The 16,266-nt window shown below is 28.2% G+C and overlaps 1 protein-coding gene across 9 annotated transcripts in view; it reads left to right on the top strand.

Moving 5' to 3' along the window:
• LOC145295919 (sodium- and chloride-dependent GABA transporter ine-like) overlaps positions 1 to 16,266 on the top strand; it is a 916,364-nt gene that overhangs the window by 716,009 nt on the left and 184,089 nt on the right. For all 9 annotated transcript variants that reach the window (XM_080141768.1, XM_080141757.1, XM_080141730.1 and 6 more), the window contains one exon: positions 10,140 to 10,280. In XM_080141768.1, the coding sequence (XP_079997894.1) occupies positions 10,140 to 10,280 (141 nt within the window). The remainder of the gene's footprint in view (positions 1 to 10,139; positions 10,281 to 16,266) is intronic.

Below are 16,266 nucleotides of genomic sequence, written 5' to 3'. Positions count from 1 at the left end.
TTGTGTTATTTATAAATTATCACTTGTTTTGTGTTATTTATAAATTATCACTTGTTTTGTGTAATTTATAAATTATCACTTGTTTTGTGTTATTTATAAATTATCTCTTGTTTTGTGTTATTTATAAATTATCACTAGTTTTGTGTTATTTATAAATTATCACTAGTTTTGTGTTATTTATAAATTATCACTTGTTTGTTGTTATTTATAAATTATCACTAGTTTCCCGTTATTTATAAATTATCACTTGTTTTGTGTTATTTATAAACTATCACTTGTTTTGTGTAATTTATAAATTATCACTTGTTTTGTGTTATTTATAAATTATCACTTGTTGTGGTTTATTTATAAATTATCACTAGTTTTGAGTAATTTATTAACCATCACTTGTTTTGTGTTATTTATAAATTATCACTAGTTTTGTGTTATTTATAAATTATCACTTGTTGTGTGTAATTTATAAATTATCACTTGTTTTGTGTTATTTATAAATTATCTCTTGTTTTGTGTTATTTATAAATTATCACTAGTTTTGTGTTATTTATAAATTATCACTAGTTTTGTGTTATTTATAAATTATCACTTGTTTTGTGTTATTTATTTATTATCATATGTTTTGTGTTATTTATAAATTATCACTAGTTTTGTGTTATTTATAAATTATCTCTTGTTTTGTGTTATTTATAAATTATCACTTGTTGTGTGTAATTTATAAATTATCACTAGTTTTGTGTTATTTATAAATTATCACTTGTTTTGTGTAATTTATAAATTATTACTTGTTTTGTGTAATTTATAAATTATCTCTTGTTTTGTGTTATTTATAAATTATCACTAGTTTTGTGTTATTCATAAATTATAACTTGTTTTGTGTTATTCATAAATTATCACTAGTTTTGTGTTATTTATAAATTATCACTTTTTTGTGTTATTTATAAATTATCATTTGTTTTGTGTAATTTATAAATTATCACTAGTTTTGTGTTATTTATAAATTATCACTTGTCTTTAGTTATTTATAAATTATCACTAGTTTTGTGTTATTTGTAAATTATCACTTGTTTTGTGTAATTTATATATTATCACTTGTTTTGTGTTATTTATAAATTATCACTAGTTTTGTGTTATTTATAAATTATCACTTGTTTTGTGTTATTTATAAATTATCACTTGTTTTGTGTAATTTATAAATTATCTCTTGTTTTGTGTAATTCATAAATTATCACTTGTTTTGTGTTATTTATAAATTATCTCTTGTTTTGTGTTATTTATAAATTATCTCTTGTTTTGTGTTATTTATAAATTATCTCTTGTTTTTTGTAATTTATAAATTATCTTTTGTTTTGTGTAATTTATCAATTATCACTTGTTTTGTGTTATTTATAAATTATCACTAGTTTTGTGTTATTTATAAATTATCCATTGTTTTTTGTTATTTATAAATTATCACTAGTTTCGCGTTATTTATAAATTATCACTAGTTTTGTGTTATTTATAAACTATCACTTGTTGTGTGTAATTTATAAATTATCACTTGTTTTGTGTTATTTATAAATTATCTCTTGTTTTGTGTTATTTATAAATTATCACTTGTTTTGTGTTATTTATAAATTATCACTAGTTTTGTGTAATTTATAAATTATCACCTGTTTTGTGTTATTTATAAATTATCACTTGTTTTGTGTTATTTATAAATTATCTCTTGTTTTGTGTAATTTATAAATTATCACTTGTTTTGTGTTATTTATAAATTATCTCTTGTTTTGTGTTATTTATAAATTATCACTAGTTTTGTGTTATTTATAAATTATCACTAGTTTTGTGTTATTTATAAATTATCACTTGTTTTGTGTTATTTATATATTATCACTTGTTTTCTGTTATTTATAAATTATCACTAGGTTTGTGTTATTTATAAATTATCACTTGTTTTGTGTTATTTATAAATTATCACTAGTTTTGTGTTATTTATAAATTATCACTTGTTTTGTGTAATTTATAAATTATCACTAGGTTTGTGTTATTTATAAATTATCACTTGTTTTGTGTAATTTAAAAATCATCACTTGTTTTGTGTAATTTATAAATTCTCTCTTGTTTTTTGTTATTTATAAATTATCACTTGTTTTGTGTTATTTATAAATTATCACTAGTTTTTTGTTATTTATAAATTATCACTTGTTTTGTGTAATTTATAAATTATCACTTGTTTTGTGTAATTTATACATTATCGCTTGTTTTGTGTTATTTAGAAATTATCACTAGTTTTTTGTTGTTTATAAATTATCACTTGGTTTGTGTTATTTATAAATTATCTCTTGGTTTGTGTTATTTATAAATTATCTCTTGTTTTGTGTTATTTATAAATTATCTCTTGTTTTGTGTTATTTGTAACTTATCACTTGTTTTCTCTTATTTATAAATTATCTCTTGTTTTGTGTTATTTATAAATTATCACTCGTTTTGTGTTATTTATAAATTATCATTTTTTTTGTCTTTTTTATGAATTGTAACTTTTTTTGTCTTGTTTATAAATTATCACTTGTTTTGTGTTATTTATAAATTATCATTCATTTTGTGTCATTTATAAATAATCACTCATTTTGTGTTATTTATAAATTATCACTCATTTTGTGTTATTTATAAATTATCACTCGTTTTGGTTATTTATAAATTATCTCTTGTTTTGTGTTATTTATAAATTATCACTAGTTTTGTGTTATTTATAAATTATCTCTTGTTTTGTGTAATTTATAAATTATCTCTTGTTTTGTGTTATTTATAAATTATCTCTTGTTTTGTGTAATTTATAAATTATCTCTTGTTTTGTGTTATTTATAAATTATCTCTTGTTTTGTGTTATTTATAGATTATCACTTGTTTTGTGTAATATATAAATTATCTCTTGTTTTGTGTAATTCATAAATTATCACTTGTTTGGTGTTATTTATAAATTATCTCTTGTTTTGTGTTATTTATAAATTATCTCTTGTTTTGTGTTATTTATAAATTATCTCTTGTTTTGTGTAATTTATAAATTATCTCTTGTTTTGTGTAATTTATAAATTATCACTTGTTTTGTGTTATTTATAAATTATCACTAGTTTCGCGTTATTTGTGAATTATCCCTTGTTTTGTGTTATTTATAAACTATCACTTGTTTTGTGTAATTTATAAATTATCACTTGTTTTGTGTTATTTATAAATTATCTCTTGTTTTGTGTTATTTATAAATTATCACTAGTTTTGTGTTATTTATAAATTATCACTTGTTTTGTGTAATTTATAAATTATCACTTGTTTAGTGTTATTAATAAATTATCTCCTGTTTTGTGTTATTTATAAATTATCTCTTGTTTTGTGTTATTTATAAATTATCTCTTGTTTTGTGTAATTTATAAATTGTCTCTTGTTTTGTGTAATTTATAAATTATCACTTGTTTTGTGTTATTTATAAATTATCACTAGTTTTGTGTTATTTATAAATTATCACTTGTTTTTTGTTATTTATAAATTATCACTAGTTTCCCGTTATTTATAAATTATCACTTGTTTTGTGTTATTTATAAACTATCACTTGTTTTGTGTAATTTATAAATTATCACTTGTTTTGTGTTATTTATAAATTATCACTAGTTTTGTGTAATTTATAAATTATCACTTGTTTTGTGTTATTTATAAATTATCACTAGTTTTGTGTTATTTATAAATTATCACTTGTTTTGTGTAATTTACAAATTATCACTTGTTTTGTGGTATTTATAAATTATCTCTTGTTTTGTGTTATTTATAAATTATCACTAGTTTTGTGTTATTAATAAATTATCACTAGTTTTGTGTTATTTATAAATTATCACTTGTTTTGTGTAATTTATATATTATCATATGTTTTCTGTTATTATTAAATTGTCACTAGTTTTGTGTTATTTATAAATTATCACTTGTTTTGTGTTATTTATAAATTATCACTAGTTTTGTGTTATTTATAAATTATCACTTGTTTTGTGTAATTTATAAATTATCACTTGTTTTGTGTTATTTATAAATTATTACTAGTTTTGTGTTATTCATAAATTATAACTTGTATTGTGTTATTCATAAATTATCACTAGTTTTGTGTTATTTATAAATTATCACTTTTTTTTGTGTTATTTATAAATTATCACTTGTTTTGTGTAATTTATAAATCATCACTAGTTTTGTGTTATTTATAAATTATCACTTGTCTTTAGTTATTTATAAATCATCACTAGTTTTGTGTTATTTATAAATTATCACTAGTTTTGTGTCATTTATAAATTATCTCTTGTTTTTTGTAATTTATAAATTATCTCTTGTTTTGTGTAATTTATAAATTATCACTTATTTTGTGTTATTTATAAATTATCACTAGTTTTGTGTTATTTATAAATTATCACTTGTTTTTTGTTATTTATAAATTATCACTAGTTTCGCGTTATTTATAAATTATCACTTGTTTTGTGTTATTTATAAACTATCACTTGTTTTGTGTAATGTATTAATTATCACTTGTTTTGTGTTATTTATAAATTATCTCTTGTTTTGTGTTATTTATAAATTATCACTTGTTTTGTGTTATTTATAAATTATCACTAGTTTTGTGTAATTTATAAATTGTCACTAGTTTTGTGTTATTTATAAATTATCACTTGTTTGATGTAAGTTATAAATTATCACTTGTTTTGTGTTATTTATAAATTATCACTAGTTTTGTGTTATTCATAAATTATAACTTGTTTTGTGTTATTCATAAATTATCACTAGTTTTGTGTTATTTATAAATTATCACTTTTTTTGTGTTATTTATAAATTATCACTTGTTTTGTGTAATTTATAAATTATCACTTGTTTTGTGTTATTTATAAATTATCACTTGTCTTTAGTTATTTATAAATTATCATTAGTTTTTTGTTATTTATAAATTATCACTAGTTTTGTGTCATTTATAAATTATCTCTTGTTTTTTGTAATTTATAAATTATCTCTTGTTTTGTGTAATTTATAAATTATCACTTGTTTTGTGTTATTTATAAATTATCACTTGTTTTGTGTAATTTATAAATTATCCCTAGTTTTGTGTTATTTATAAATTATCACTTGTTTTGTGTAATTTAAAAATTATCACTTGTTTTGTGTAATTTATAAATTATCTCTTGTTTTGTGTTATTTATAAATTATCACTTGTTTTGTGTTATTTATGAATTATCACTAGTTTTTTGTAATTTATAAATTATCACTTGTTTTGTGTAATTTATACATTATCACTAGTTTTGTGTTATTTATAAATTATCACTTGTTTTTTGTTATTTATAAATTATCTCTTGTTGTGTGTTATTTATAAATTATCACTTGTTTTGTGTTATTTATAAATTATCACTTGTTTTGTGTAATTTATAAATTATCTCTTGTTTTGTGTTATTTATAAATTATCTCTTGTTTTGTGTTATTTATAAATTATCACTTGTTTTGTGTAATTTATAAATTATCACTTGTTTTGTGTAATTTATAAATTATCTCTTGTTTTGTGTTATTTATAAATTATCACTAGTTTTGTGTTATTCATAAATGATAACTTGTTTTGTGTTATTCATAAATTATCACTAGTGTTTTGTTATTTATAAATTATCACTTGTTTTGTGTAATTTATAAATTATCACTTGTTTTGTGTAATTTATAAATTATCGCTTGTGTTGGGTTATTTAGAAATTATAACTTGTTTTTTGTTGTTCATAAATTATCACTTGTTTTGTGTTATTTATAAATTATCTCTTGTTTTGTGTTATTTATAAATTATCTCTTGTTTTGTGTTATTTATAAATTATCACTTGTTTTCTGTTATTTATAAATTATCTCTTGTTTTGTGTTATTTATAAATTATCACTAGTTTTGTGTTATCATAAATTATCACTCATTTAGTGTTATTTATAAATTATCACTCGTTTTGTGTTATTTATAAATTATCATTTTTTTTGTCTTTTTTATAAATTGTCACTTTTTTTGTCTTATTTATAAATTATCACTTGTTTTGTGTTATTTATAAATTATCATTCATTTCGTGTCATTTATAAATGATCACTCATTTTGTGTTATTTATAAATTATCACTCATTTTGTGTTATTTATAAATTATCACTCGTTTTGGGTTATTTATAAATTATCACTCATTTTGGGTTATTTATAAATTATCACTCGTTTTGGGTTATTTATAAATTATCACTCATTTTGTGTTATTTATAAATTATCACTCGTTTTGGGTTATTTATAAATTATCACTATTTTTGTGTTATTTATAAATTATCACTCGTTTTGGGTTATTTATAAATTATCACTCATTTTGTGTTATTTATAAATGATCACTCATTTTGTGGTATTTTTAAATTATCACTTGTTTTGTGTTATTTATAAATTATCACTTGTTTTGTGTTATTTATAAATTCTGGGGTGTTTTGTGTTATTTATAAATTATCACTTGTTTTGTGTTATTTATATGTTATCACTCGTTTTTTTGTTATTTATAAATTTTCAGTCGTTTGGTGGAATTTATAAGTTATCACTTGTTGTGTTTTTTTTATAAATTATCCCTTGTTTTGTGTTATTTATAAACTATCACTTGTTTTGTGTGTTATTTATAAATGATCACTCGCGTGTGGATTATTTATAAATTATCACTCGTTTTGTGTTTTTCATTTATTAGGACTTGTTTTACGTTAGTTATAAATTATCACTTGTTTTTTTTATTTATTAATTATCACTTGTTTTGTGTTTTTTATACATTTTCAGGTGTGTTTTTAGTTATAAATTATCACTTGTTTTATGATATTTACAAATCATCACTCATTTTTTGTTATTCATGAATTATCACTTGTTTTGTGTTATTTATAAATTATACCTCGTTTTGTGTTATTTATAAATTATCACTTGTCTTGAGTTATTCATAAATTATCACTTGTTTTCTGTTTTTTATAAATTATCACTCATTTTGTGTAATTTATATATTATCATTTGTTGTGTGTTATGTATAAATTATCACTTGTTTTGTGTTAGTTATAAATTATATCTCATTGTGTGTTATTTATAAATTATCACTAGTTCTGTTTTATTTATAAATTATCACTGGTTTGGTGTTTTTTTGTATTATCAATTGTTTTTTTAATTATAAAATATCACTTGTTTTCTGTAATTTATAAATTATCACTTGGTGTTTTTTTTCTAATTATCACTTTTTTTGTGTTAGTTATAAATTATCTTTCATTTTGTGTTATTTATAAATTATTCCTCGTTTTGTGTTATTTTTAAATTATCACTTTTTTTTGTCTGTTTTTTAAATTATCACTTGTTTTGTGTAATTTATAAATTATCACTCGTTTTTTTGTTGTTTGTAAATTATCAGTCATTTTGTGTAATTTATAAATTATCAATCATTGTTTGTTATTTATAAATTATCACTCATTTTGTGTTATTTATAAATTATCACTTGTTTTGTGTTATTTATAAATTATCACTCATTTTGTGTTATTCATAAATGATCACTCATTTTGTGTTATTTATAAATTATCACTCATTGTGTGTTATTTATAAATAATCACTCATTTTGTGTCTTATCACTTGTTTTGTGTTATTTATGAATTATCACTTTTTTGTGTTTTTTATAAATTATCACTTGTTTTGTGTAATTTATAAATTATCACTCATTTTGTGTTATTCATAAATTATCACTTTGTTGTGTAATTTATAAATTATCACTCATTTTGTGTTATTTATTAATTATCACTCATTTTGTGTTATATATAAATTATCACTTGTTTTGTGTTATTTATAAATTATCACTAATTTTGTGTTATTCATAAATGATCACTCATTTTGTGTTTTTTATAAATTATCGCTCATTTTGTGTTATTTATAAATTATCACTCATTGTGTTTTATTTATTAATTATCACTCATTTCTGTTATTTATAAATTATCACTCATTTTGTGTCTTTATAAATTATCACTTGTTTTGTGTTATTTATAAATTATCACTTTTTTGTGTTTTCTATAAATTATCACTTGTTTTGTGTAATTTATAAATTATCACTCATGCGTAATGAAACCCGGATGTTAGTTGGTTTCTTAGTTCAAGGGACACTACTCTTTCTGCACCTGTTACATACATTACAGAAATAATTCAGAATCTTTGTTTTAAAATGGGCAGAGATCATCACAGATTGGCATGCTACATTTGGTTTAGAATACCGGCTTATATTTCCAACTGAAATATGGTTAACAGATTAGCATCTGGATAATTGGTCCATTAATTTGTAAATAGTTTTTGCCATTGAATTAACAGTTCCATTTAAGGAAAACTTTGACTGGGCACACTAACGCAAGTTGGGAAGATATGAAAATCTACGAGAACAATATGTCAGAAATGGTTAAAACTAGTTGTATTTCCTATTAAAGTCAGATCTTTTATTGTCAACTCAACTTCACATTTTGGAATAATCTTGATTTTTCTTCATTAAACAAGGAAAATAACATAAAGTAAATACAATAGAAATCCTACAGAGTGACGACAATCCAGCAAAGTATGTTAGTAATGTGAGATACTGCATGAGCACTCTGGATGAGTGGCAATGATGCTTCAACCCCAAAATTATGCCTGCATCCATAATCATCATCTGATGAAGACTTCGTTGCAAGCAATGCTGTGGTACTAGCAACAGTTATTGTAAAACATTTATATATATGTGTGTGTGTGAGTTTGTGTGTGTGTGTGAGTTCATGTATGTGTGTGAGTTTGTGTGTGCTTGTGTGTGTGTGTGAGTTTGTGTGGGGGGGGGGGGGTGTGAGTTTTTGTGTTTGTGTGGGTGTGTGAGTTTGTGTGTGTGAGTTTGTGTGTTTGAGTGTGTATGTGAGTTTGTGTGTGTGAGTTTGTGCGTCTTTGTGTGTGTGTGAGTTTGTGTGTGTGTGTTGGTGTGTATGTGAGTTTGTGTGTGTGTGTTTGTATGTGTGTGAGTTTTTGTGTGTGTAAGTTTGTGTGTGTTTGTGTGTGTTTGTGTGTGTGTATGAGTTTGTGTGTGTGAGTTTTTGTGTGTGTATGTGTGCGTGTGTTTGTGTGTGTATGTGAGTTTTTGCGTGAGTTTGTGTGTGTGTGTGTGTAGGTTTGTGTGTGTGTGAGTTTTTTGTGTGGGTGTGTGTTTGTGTGTGTGTGAGTTTGTGTGTCTGTGACTTTCTGTGTGAGTTTGTGTGTTTGTGTGTGTGTGTGAGTTTGTGTGTGTGAGTTTGTGTGTGTGTGTGTTTGTGCGTGTTTGTGTGGGTGTGTGAGTTTGTGTGTGTGAGTTTGTGTGTTTGTGTGTATATGTGAGTTAGTGTGTGTGTGTGAGTTTGTGTTTGTGTGTGTGCGTTTGTGTGTGTGAGTGAGTATGTGGGTGTTTGTGTGTGTGAGTTTGTGTGTTTGTGTGTGTGTGAGATTTTGTGTGAGTTTGCGTGATTTTGTGTGTGTATGAGTATGTGTGTGTGTGTGCGTTTGTGTGAGTTTGTGTGTGTGTGTATGTGTTCGTGTGGGTGCGTGAGTTTGCGTGTGTGTGAGTTTGTGTGTGTTTTAGTGTTTGTGCGTGTGTGTTTGTGTTGGTGTGTGAGTTTGTGTGTGTGTGAGTTGCTGTGTGTGTGAATTTGTGTGTTTGTGTGTAAGTGAGTTTGTGTGTTTTTGTGTGTTTGTGTGGGTGTGTGAGTTTGTGTGGGTGTGTGAGTTTGTGTGTGTGTGTGTTTTTGTGTGTTTGTGTGTGTGAGTTTGTGTGTGTTAGTTTGTTTGTGTGAGAGTTTGTGTGTGTGAGTTTGTGTGTGTGTGTGTGTGTGTGAGAGAGTGTGTGTGTGTGTGTGTGTGTGTGTGTGTGTGTGTGTGTGTGTGTGTGTGTGTGTGTGTGTGTGTGTGTGTGTGTGGTGAGAGAGAAGAGAGAAAGACTCAAAGTTGCCCATAACTTCCTAGTCAGAAGAGAACAGAAAAATATGTAATAAAAACTTGTCTCAAATTTTCATGCAAAATAAAATCTTTATGACAATGGAATTTGCATATTTTAAAAACTTTTTCAATCAATTCTAAGAAACTGAATATGATTTAAAATGTCATCGTTGTTGTTAGTTTGCAGGTGTGGAAGTTGTGGTGACTGCAATCCAGGATCAGTTTGCTCTGCAGATTAAAAAATACCTGAAACGAAAAGAATTGCTAGTCCTTATTGTGTGCACAGTGTCCTTTTTGGCTGGATTACCAAATGTCATGGAGGTTGGTGATATTAACATTCTTTCTGTTTTCTCTTTCTTCTAATGTTCTTCTAATTTTCTTGAATTCAACAACACTCATTACTGAAATGAACACTCATTACTGAAAAAAAATCCAGAATCACCATAACTAGTTTCATAGCTTCAGACACATTCATTGGAAACATTTCTTGAAGAGAGTCACATGTACACAATAGCAGAACTGGCTTCATGGCTACAGACTTTTCTGGAATTTTCATCAAAAGAGTGTGGATGCATGTCACAGAATTCCATAATTGTTTGAAAAAGATGAAAGAGCTATACAGCCAGTTCTGTAATTTCAGATACATTCTAGTATGTTGCGGACCAGGATATAAAATACCCTAACTCGCTACAAGAAAAAATAATGAAACGAATTGAATGAAGAAAACAAAGAACTCAAATCCTGGCATAAAATAAACATGTTGTTTATTTTCTGTTGAGAAATGAAAGTCTTCGGTGTACACGTGTTCATTCAGCCGTTGACGACTACGCGCGTGGAAAGAAAGGGGGAACGCAATAGAGAAACGCGAAGTGGCAACCATCTGTAGAAAGAGAGTGTTAAGCTCAGTAGAGCATCACGCACATGTCTGTTTTGATGGACCAAAGCGAAGGGGAGATAGAGTGAGAAAAGTCAATCCAGTTCATGGAGAGAGAAAGCGTATAAAGTGTACTTGCACTTGCCCCACATTACAGTAGCAGGGAAAGTGATGTTAGAACACATGATCGGTTCATCGACTCAACAGGTCGAACGCTGGTCTGGACGAAAGAAGGAAAGTTAACAGGTTTTGTTGACTTTTATACTGGAGTTAGTGTTCTGGGTGCGCATGTCTGGTTTTCACTTAAAAGGAAGTGACGTCACAGCTCGAGTGTGTGTGTGCATGAATGTGAGTGTGTGCATGAGGCTGTGTATATGCGTGCGTGTGTGCGTGCTTACGTGCGTGCGTGCATACAGGTGGGTGTGTATATGTGAGGGAAAACATGTTTGAACAAGACTCCCCCTCCTGGGGAGAAAAAAACATATATATATATATACAAGAGAAACGTATTTCGTTTTTGTTTTTTATGTATATTTTTTTTTTTTAATAAGTTATACATCGTTTGAAATGTTTTGGCCAATGAACTTTTCGACCAGTTTTTGTTGTTGTTTGTGGTGTGTTGTTTTTTGTAATTTCTTTGTCCGTTTCTGAGTGTGTATGTTCTTGTATTGGAGTAGGAGAAATGTGTAATTGTTCGTCTATGAATGCAGGTTTAAGTCTGTCTATTGCTATAGTGTCTTTTTTTTTTCTTTTTAAAATAGTAAAATACTTTTTACTCCTGTCAGGAACTAAATAAGGTCCTGAATAATTTGTTTTTTTTACTGCGTCGTTCCTGATAAAAACGTATTTACATGTGTAAATATCGCTTGGAATGAAAATGTTCGTGTCTGACTTTTTGGTTGGAGTAAATTTTAATTGTGACATTTTGTGTTTTAAGTCCGTCACAAAAGTTGTCGTTGGGGAAATGTCTGTATTGTTTTCGCAGAATTGTCCTGGTAAAATCAGTGTTGATCCGAAAACTAATTCTGCAGGTGTGCTCTGCAAATCTTCCTTCACAGTGTTGCGAATTGCTAGGAGAATGAGTAGCAAATTGTCTGACCAGTCCAATTTGTTTTCGTTCATAGCCAAAGATGCTTTTAATTGTCTATGCAATCGTTCCACCATACCATTTGTGCAAGGATGATAGGCAGTAGTCTTAATGTGCTTTGTTCCCAACAAATGGTTGAATTCAGTGAAAAGAGTTGATTGGAACTGTGAGCCCCTGTTCGTTGCGATTATGGAGGGCACTCCGAAAATCGCTATCCAATCTTGTAAAATCGCTCTGGCTATTGTTGCGGCTGATATGTCTTTCACTGGTATTGCTGTCGGACATCTGCTGAATCTATCGACTATAGTAAGGATGTGGGTATGTCCTTTTGAAGTGGGCAAGGGTCCAACCAAGTCGATATGAACATGAGTAAGCCTAGTGTCTGGTACACTGAAAGTTCCTGAAGGTGATTTTGTGTGCCTGTGAACTTTGTTTTTTTGGCAAGGAATGCAAGTTTTTGGTCCAACTACAGATGTCCGTATTCATATTTGGCCAAACAAAACGTTCTGCTATTAATTTCACGGTGGCACGTTTTCCTGGGTGGGACAAATTGTGGAAGTGCTGGAAAACTTATCGTCTGAGACTGGGTGAAATATAAGGGCGAGGGTGTTTTTGTGAAACATCGCAATAGAAAGTTGTTGTTCTGAATGGTATCAGCATTTCTTTCAGCTTCAGTGAAGTTTTGTCCATTATAGCTGGGAGCGTGGTATCGGTTAATTGCTCTTGTGCTATTAATTCCATACTTAGTGGAGTGGAATTTACAGAAGCAATTGTTGCGCGAGATAAAGCGTCAGCTACAACGTTTTCCTGTCCTTTTATGTACCGTATATCTGTAGAATATTGGGCTATAAAGTCCAGATGTCGAATTTCTCGTGACCATATTTGTCGACATGTGTGTGTAGAGCAAATGTTAGAGGTTTATGATCCGTACAAATGGAAAAATTTCTGCTCTCGAGGAGATGTTTCAAGTGCTTAATTGCAAGGTAAATTGCAAGTAACTCTCTCGAGAAAGTGCTATATTTAGTCTGCACTTTGTTTAACTTGGCAGAGAAGAATGAAATAGGGGTCATTTTGTTGTCAGAAATTTGGTGAATGACAGCTCCTACTGCTATTTCCGATACGTCCGTCATAAGAGTAAGTTCCGTTGTATCGCTATCTTGAATATACGTAAGTTTGGTGAAGTTTGCCAAAGCAGTTTTCGATTGTTCGAAGGCCTGTAGTGCAGGTCCTTTACAAAACTAACTGTTGGTTTTTGGTTCGTTTTTTTAACAAGTCCGTTTACGTGGAACAGTTAGGCAAAAAGTTAATTATGCCTACAAAACAGCGTACTTGTTTGACAGATGTCGGTAGAGGGAAATTCGAAATAGCACTTACTTTTTCAGCCAAAGGAGAGATTCCATCCTTGTCAATTAAATGACCGAGAAATTGAACTTCCTGGTGGCCAAAAAACACATTTATCGGTGTTTAGTTTAAGACCGAAATGTGACAGTCTTTCAAAAGTTTGTTCCAGGTGTAGCCGGTGTTCTTCAAGGTTTCTGCTGGCGATTAAAACGTTGTCCACATAAGCGAATGTGAACGGCAGATCTCTGAAAACTTTGTCAATCAAACGCTGGTATAAAATAAACATGTCGTTTATTTTCTGTTGAGAAATGAAAGTCTTCAGTGTACACGTGTTCATTCAGCCGTTGACGACTACGCGCGTGGAAGGAAAGGGAATGCAATAGAGAAACGCGAAGTGACAAGCCGGCCTGTAGAAAGAGAGGGTTAAGCTCAGTAGAGCGTCGCGCACATGTCTGTTTTGATGGACCAAAGCGAAGGAGAAATAGAGTGAGAAAAGTCAATCCAGTTCATGGAGAGAGAAAGCGTATAAAGTGTACTTGCGCTTGCCCCACATTACAGTAGCAGGGAAAGTGACGTTAGAACACACGGTCGGTTTGTCGACTCAACAGGTCGAACGCTGGTCTGGACGAAAAAAGGGAAGTTAACAGGTTTTGTTGACTTTTATACTGGAATTAGTGTTCTGGGTGCGCAGAAGAATTTCCATGCTCCTAAGTTTAGCTCGACTAAAGTTCAACTTGACTCCCTCCACCTAGAGTCAGTCTTTTCATAGTATTATCTCATTACTCAGCCCTTCAGCAGTTGAGAAATTTCCTCTTTACTTGCAAAGGCAACCATGCCATTTCCATCAGCTTGCTAGCAGTTGCGTACAGCTTGCTACCATTGGCCTGATTAGCATCCAGGTCAGTGACTCCAGCCTGCCTTTCTCTGGCAATGGCTGATACAATTTAGCTTCTATAAGGGAAATCAGCATTCCAATGTTGAACAACGCCCTTTCTTGTGTGGTTCCTATTGACATGTCCCAAGTGATTTCCTTCACCTCTGTGAGTATAGAGACCACCTGGACTCTTCTTTTCTTCCATTCTGGAGTTTCCCCACAGGATCTCGTGCTCGTGGACATCAGAATAGGCAACAATGGTCTAACCTCTCCTTCACTATGGGTTAGTAAAGGGGTGGGGTTTGGGTTGGACTCCTTCTCAACAAGCTTAGTGACAAGCGCCATTAATTTCCCTTCCTTTCCATTTTTTTTCTCTGCTATTCATATCATTATCTATAGTAGTTATCACTTTTAAAATATGTTAGTAATTGAGTTTCGATCTTCTAGGGTTTCTATTGGTTAACCCTTTGCACAGGGGTTAGAGTAAGTGTAAAAATCAAGTGTAAAAGTAATATTCTCCTGAAGGTTGAAGGTTCAATTCTCAGTGTGGGTAACTAAAAAATACAATTGCAAATTACTTAGGAACTCTATTGAATCATGGTTGATGGAACGAGAGCATGCTACCCCTATTCAATAAATAAATAAAGTCTTCCATTGAAAATTCTGTCCAAATTTTGACAGAGATATTCCTAAATTAGACACGATACACCTGAATAAGGTCCGAGGTTACAGCGACTGAAATGATGAGAAAATGACACAGATGAGAAATCCAAATAATATGAATTTCAGAACAGAATATCATAAAGAAATGGATTCTTAAATCCAGAATCTTTCATTTTTGAGAAACAATTCCAGAAGATTGTAGTTTAATACTGGATCTACAAATCCAGGGTTTTTCATTTTTTCAAAACAATTTACGAATTGCACAATGATAGTATAACCACATCCATAAATCTAGAGTCTTGCATCTTTTGAAAACTATTTCAGAACAGTGGGACATAATAGTATTACTAAATCAAGAGTATTACATCTTATGTAAAATCATTTGAAGTACTTCATCTTCTGAAAAAACATTGTCGAACAATTTTCTAAAAATAATTCTTAAACAGTGCAACATAATAACCAGATTAAAAAAATATCATGTAGCATTTTCTAAAAATAATTACTAGATTCATAAATACAGAGCGTTGCATTTTTTAAAAATAATTCTGGAACAGTGCAATAAGATATTAAAACTAGATTCATAATAACGGGGTCGCATTTTTTAAAAAAATCACAAACAGGGACACATGATAGTATTAATAGATTTAAAAATACAGCGTGTTGTATTTTCTAAAAAATAATTCTGGAACAACGTAGTATGATAGTATCACTAGATTCATAAATACAGGCTACCCTTTAAAATAACGTTCCCATGTAATAAGCATTCCGAACCTGAAAGCATACCTGTATTTAATAAATCTAGCTAAAATCAACTAATGGTCATATTTTCGTGAAATTTTCGATACTTATCCATTTTAGGATGAAATTACATATAAAATGCAGTTTCTGTAAAATGTCGGAGGGGAAATATTTTTTAGTGCGTGTTCCTCCCAAATTTTCAAAATTTGAATAAAATATATTTAAATTGATCTAAATTTTTATTTATTATGAAACATAAAAGTTCAAATAATTAAAAAATATTTATTTGAACAAAAACTTACCTTGAAGTTGCAATTAAAAAATTGATATAAATTTAATATTATTATGTTTTGTTTTGTTTTTTAAGTAGCGTTTGTTTAAATATACTATATATACTATTATCAGTTAGGAAGTTCCTTTTTCTTGGTAATTCAGCCAAGAAAAGGGAACTTCCTAAAAATTAATTAATTTTTAAAAGATTAAAATAATTAAAATTCCATTATTTCAAAATGTTCTGTTACAACATAGATTTTAATTAATGGTTTAAAATTTTTTTTTTTATTAAGTTATAATTTAAACATGATTGTTGCCAGCAATTTTATCGCCAGATTAAAACCGATTGAAAAATATTATTGCACAAAAAAATAAACATTTTGTTGATGACTATGCTATCTAGGTTCTTTCTTTTTACCAAATAAGTATGGAAACCGGTAATTAACCAAAATGAACA

This window comes from Euprymna scolopes, chromosome 2, assembly GCF_053919585.1.
Source record: "Euprymna scolopes isolate OS-2025 chromosome 2, ASM5391958v1, whole genome shotgun sequence".
Lineage (NCBI taxonomy): Eukaryota > Metazoa > Mollusca > Cephalopoda > Sepiida > Sepiolidae > Euprymna > Euprymna scolopes.
The sequence above is the reverse complement of the archived record's forward strand: the minus strand, read 5'-3'. Positions and strand labels throughout refer to the sequence as shown.